At 32.6% G+C, this 6,000-nt stretch overlaps 2 protein-coding genes across 3 annotated transcripts in view; one reads left to right on the plus strand and one right to left on the minus strand.

The window, feature by feature from the left end:
- LOC114550445 (NLR family CARD domain-containing protein 3-like) overlaps window positions 1-6,000 on the minus strand; it is a 689,968-nt gene that overhangs the window by 312,716 nt on the left and 371,252 nt on the right. The window lies entirely within an intron of this gene.
- Window positions 1-6,000, plus strand: part of ptpro (protein tyrosine phosphatase receptor type O) — a 54,522-nt gene that overhangs the window by 39,544 nt on the left and 8,978 nt on the right. For both annotated transcript variants that reach the window (XM_028571235.1, XM_028571236.1), the window contains exons 13-14: window positions 577-712; window positions 1,524-1,648. In XM_028571235.1, coding sequence (XP_028427036.1) covers window positions 577-712; window positions 1,524-1,628 — 241 coding nt within the window. In that variant the 3' untranslated portion in view covers window positions 1,629-1,648. The remainder of the gene's footprint in view (window positions 1-576; window positions 713-1,523; window positions 1,649-6,000) is intronic.

Raw genomic sequence — 6,000 nt, forward strand, 5'->3', positions numbered from 1 at the left:
CATACCCCCCCATCATCACCTACCTTCACCATACCCCCCATCATCACCTACCTTCACCATACCCCCCCCATCATCACCTACCTTCACCATACCCCCACATTATCACATACCCTTCACCATACCCCCACATCATCACATACCTTCACCATACCCCCACATCATCACATACCCTTCACCATACCCCCACATCATCACATACCTTCACCATACCCCCACATCAGCACATACCCTTCACCATACCCCCACATCATCACATAGCCTTCACCATACCCCCCATCATCACATACCCTTCACCATACCCCCCACATCATCACATAGCCATCACCATACCCCCACATCATCACATAGCCATCACCATACCCCCCACATCATCACATACCCTTCACCATACCCCCACATCATCACATACCCTTCACCATTCCTGTAGATTTGCATGTGTTATTTTCCATAAAATCATCTCTCAATGCAAATCAAACCAGCTATTAGTCTAACTGACATAAAACCATGCCAATCTCTATGATTCTTGTGTCCAGTTGAGTCTGACAGCCCTGTCCTACTGTCTCTGTCTGTCTTCAGTGCTGGAGTCGGCCGGACGGGGACCTTCATCGCTCTGGACCGTCTGATGCAGCACATCCGGGAGCACGAGTTTGCAGACATCCTGGGGATGGTGTCCGAGATGCGCTCACACCGCCTGTGCATGGTGCAGACTGAGGTGAGACTAGGCTTGGTTATGGTTTGGATTTGTACGATTCCGATGCCGAATCTGTCCTTTTTAAAACCATTCCGATTCCTAAAGCGATTCTTGAAAAACATGACATCAAAGAAAAGCTCTTTTATAGAGTTTTTTTAAATTGACAATTATTTAAATTTAACAATATGTTAACGTTTTAAAGTACTTAAATATATAATAAAACCCTACACTACATCGAAAGGGTGATATTTTTACGTCCATTTTGGTGAGCCCAAAGGGGAAAATATACTATTTTAAAAGTAGCTTACATTTACTGTAGCTTGCTAACGGTAGACTACAGAGAAAGGGGGATATTTTTACGTCCGTCTCGGAGCAACAGAGGGTAAATATTTCCGTCAACACATTAAGTAGAACCCAAATGAGGAACCGAAAATTGCATTTTAATCTGGTCTGGTTCCTACCGGTTGCGTAGGAACCAGATCTGCGGATGTGAAAAGTGTGTGTTGTGGTTTTTGTGTTTCGGTTGGTTCAAAGCACCAAAATGCGTCCGGAGGAAGCATTCTCTCTTCTCATTGGTTAGATGTGTCGGAAAGACAGTCAAGTATGGAACGCCATTAAGTAATATAAATATGGCTATGAAATAAAGAAATGAGTCACTGAATATATAAATAAATGCAAATATACAAATCAGTCAACATACTAAAATAAATAAATACATTTGTTTTTATCTGAAGACATCATTTAAGTCAATATTAAATGAATGGTGAAACCGGGGTCTGTGATTGGCTGAACTCACAGGTGAGTGTGTGTGTGTGTGTTTGGTGTTGTTCAGGAGCAGTACGTGTTCATCCATCAGTGCGTCCTGTTGATGTGGCAGAAGAAGAAGCAGCAGTCCATCACCTCTGATGTCATCTACGAGAACGCCAGCAAGACATAAAGATGGAGGCTCCTCCAGAAGTCAGTCGCACCAACAACACACACTTTTTTATGACTTTTTGACATACCATGCTATGACTTTTTTATGACTGTTTTTCGACATTCATACCAGTGATTTTCAACATGTGAAAATGATCCGATTTTACTTAATTGGTCCAACAACATTTTTTTATTGAGTTAGTTCAAATAATTTGCCTTTGTTGCCTGTCTGTGCCTGCGAAGTGATGACTGGTAGAGAAATGAAATACTATTGTGTGTCAGTAGGTGGCAGTAGTTGAATAGAATGACAGGTTGTAAGCAGTAACAGCCTGCAACAACGATGGATGCATTTTTAAAATGGAAAAATGCAGATTCTGATTATTAGGCTACAATGAGTCATTTGGTAATATTTTTGGTTGGTGGTGTACTGTGGGATTTCTTTTTGTGTAAAAAGTGTGCCGTGGCTCAAAAAAGGTTGAAAAACACTGTACTATGACTGTTTTTCAACTTACTAAACTATGACTGTTTTCCGACATACTATACTATGACTGTTTTATGGCTTTTTCGACATGCTAAACGATGACTGTTTTATGACTTTTTTCGACATACTATACTATGACTTTTTTATGACTTATTTCGACATACTATACTATGACTTTTTATGACTTTTTTCGACATACTATACTATGACTATTTTTTCGACATACTATACTATGACTGTTTTATGACCTTTTTCGACATACTATACTATGACTATTTTTCAACATACTATACTATGACTGTTTCATGACTGTTTTTCGACATACTATACTATGACTGTTTTATGAATTTTTTCGACATACTATACTATGACTGTTTTATGACTTTTTTCGACATCCTATACTATGACTGTTTTATGACTGTTTTTAAACATACTATACTATGACTTTTTTATGACTTATTTCGACATACTATACTATGACTTTTTATGACTTTTTTCGACATACTATACTATGACTGATTTTCGACATAATATGTTATGACTTTTAATGACTTTTTTCGACATACTATACTATGACTGTTTTTCGACATACTATACTATGACTTTTTATGACTTTTTTCGACATACTATGCTATGACTTTTTTACGATATTTTTCGACATACTATACTATGACTGTTTTATGAATTTTTTCCACATGCTATACTATGACTGTTTTTCGACATACTATACTATGACTTTTTTATATTTTCAACATACTATACTATGACTGTTTTATGACTTTTTTCAACATACTGTACTATGACTGTTTCATGACTGTTTTTCGACATACTATACTATAACTGTTTTTCAACATTCTATACTATGACTGTTTTATGACTTTTTTCGACATACTATACTATGACTGTTTTATGACTTTTTTCGACATCCTATACTATGACTGTTTTTCGACATACTATACTATGACTGTTTTATGAATTTTTTCGATATGCTATACTATGACTGTTTTATGACTTTTTTTGACATGCTATACTATGAGTTTTTTATATTTTCGACATACTATGCTATGATTTTTATGACTTTTTTCGACATGCTATACTATGACTGTTTTATGACTGTTTTTCAACATAGTATACTATGACTTTTTTATGACTTATTTCGACATACTATACTATGACTTTTTATGACTTTTTCGACATACTATACTATGACTGATTTTCGACATAATATGCTATGACTTTTAATGACGTTTTTCGACATACTATACTATGACTATTTTTCGACATATGTTATGACTTTTAATGACTTTTTTTTCGACATACTATACTATGACTGTTTTTCGACATACTATACTATGACTGTTTTATGAATTTTTTCGATATGCTATACTATGACTGGTTTATGACTTTTTTTGACATGCTATACTATGACTTTTTTATATTTTCGACATACTATGCTATGATTTTTTATGACTTTTTTCGACATGCTATACTATGACTGTTTTATGACTGTTTTTCAACATAGTATACTATGACTTATTTATGACTTATTTCGACATACTATACTATGACTGATTTTCGACATAATATGCTATGACTTTTAATGACTTTTTTCGACATACTATACTATGACTATTTTTCGACATACTATACTATGACTGTTTTATGACCTTTTTCGACATACTATACTATGACTATTTTTTGACATACTATACTATGACTGTTTCATGACTGTTTTTCGACATACTATACTATGACTGTTTTATGAATTTTTTTCGACATACTATACTATGACTGTTTTTCAACATACTATACTATGACTGTTTTATGACTTTTTTCGACATCCTATACTATGACTGTTTTATGACTGTTTTTAAACATACTATACTATGACTTTTTTATGACTTTTTTCGACATACTATACTATGACTGATTTTCGACATAATATGTTATGACTTTTAATGACTTTTTTCGACATACTATACTATGACTGTTTTTCGACATACTATACTATGACTTTTTATGACTTTTTTCGACATACTATACTATGACTTTTTATGACTTTTTTCGACATACTATACTATGACTGTTTTATGACTTTTTTCGACATGCTATACTATGACTGTTTTTCGACATACTATACTATGACTTTTTATATTTTCAACATACTATACTATGACTGTTTTATGACTTTTTTCAACATACTGTACTATGACTGTTTCATGACTGTTTTTCGACATACTATACTATAACTGTTTTTCAACATTCTATACTATGACTGTTTTATGACTTTTTTCGACATACTATACTATGACTGTTTTATGACTTTTTTCGACATCCTATACTATGACTGTTTTTCAACATACTATACTATGACTGTTTTTCGACATACTATACTATGACTGTTTTTCAACATACTACACTATGAATTTTTGATGACTTTTTTCGACATGCTATACTATGACTGTTTTTCGACATACTATACTATGACTGTTTTATGAATTTTTTCGATATGCTATACTATGACTGTTTTATGACTTTTTTTGACATGCTATACTATGAGTTTTTTATATTTTCGACATACTATGCTATGATTTTTTATGACTTTTTTCGACATACTATACTATGACTTTTTATGACTTTTTTCGACATACTATACTATGACTGATTTTTGACATAATATGCTATGACTTTTAATGACGTTTTTCGACATACTATACTATGACTATTTTTCGACATACTATGTTAGACTGTTTTATGACCTTTTTCGACATACTATACTATGACTGTTTTTCGACATACTATACTATGACTGTTTTATGACTTTTTTCGACATGCTATACTATGACTGTTTTATGACTGTTTTTCAACATACTATACTATGACTTTTTTATGACTTATTTCGACATACTATACTATGACTTTTTATGACTTTTTTCGACATACTATACTATGACTGATTTTCGACATATGTTATGACTTTTAATGACTTTTTTCGACATACTATACTCTGACTGTTTTTCGACATACTATACTATGACTTTTTATGACTTTTTTCGACATACTATGCTATGACTTTTTTACGATATTTTTCGACATACTATACTATGACTGTTTTATGACTTTTTTCGACATGCTATACTATGACTATTTTTCGACATACTATACTATGACTTTTTTATATTTTCGACATACTATGCTATGACTTTTTTATGACTTTTTTCGACATGCTATACTGTGACTGTTTTATGACTTATTGTGACATACTATACTATGACTTTTTATGACTGTTTTTCGACATACTGTACTATGACTTTTTATGACTTTTTTCGACATACTATACTATGACTGTTTTATGACTTATTGTGACATACTATTCTATGACTTTTTATGACTGTTTTTCGACATACTGTACTATGACTTTTTATGACTTTTTTCGACATACTATACAATGACTGTTTTATGACTTTTTTCGACATACTATACTATGACTGTTTTTCAACATACTATACTATGATTGTTTTATAACTTTTTTCGACATACTATAAGACTGTTTTTCGACATACTATACTATGACTGTTTTATGACTTTTTTCGACATGCTATACTATGACTGTTTTTGACATACTATGCTATGACTTTTTTACGATATTTTTCGACATACTATGACTGTTTTATGACTTTTGTCGACATACTATACTATGACTGTTTTTCGACATACTATACTATGATTGTTTTAAAACTTTTTTCGACATACTATACTATGACTGTTTTATGACCTTTTTCGACATACTATACTATGACTGTTTTATGACTTTTTTCGACATGCTATACTATGAATGTTTTTCGACATATTATACTATGACTGTTTTATGACTTTTTTCGACATGCTATACTATGACTGTTTCATGACTGTT

The sequence above is a fragment of the Perca flavescens genome, chromosome 23 (genome assembly GCF_004354835.1).
Source record: "Perca flavescens isolate YP-PL-M2 chromosome 23, PFLA_1.0, whole genome shotgun sequence".
Taxonomy (NCBI): Eukaryota; Metazoa; Chordata; class Actinopteri; order Perciformes; family Percidae; genus Perca; species Perca flavescens.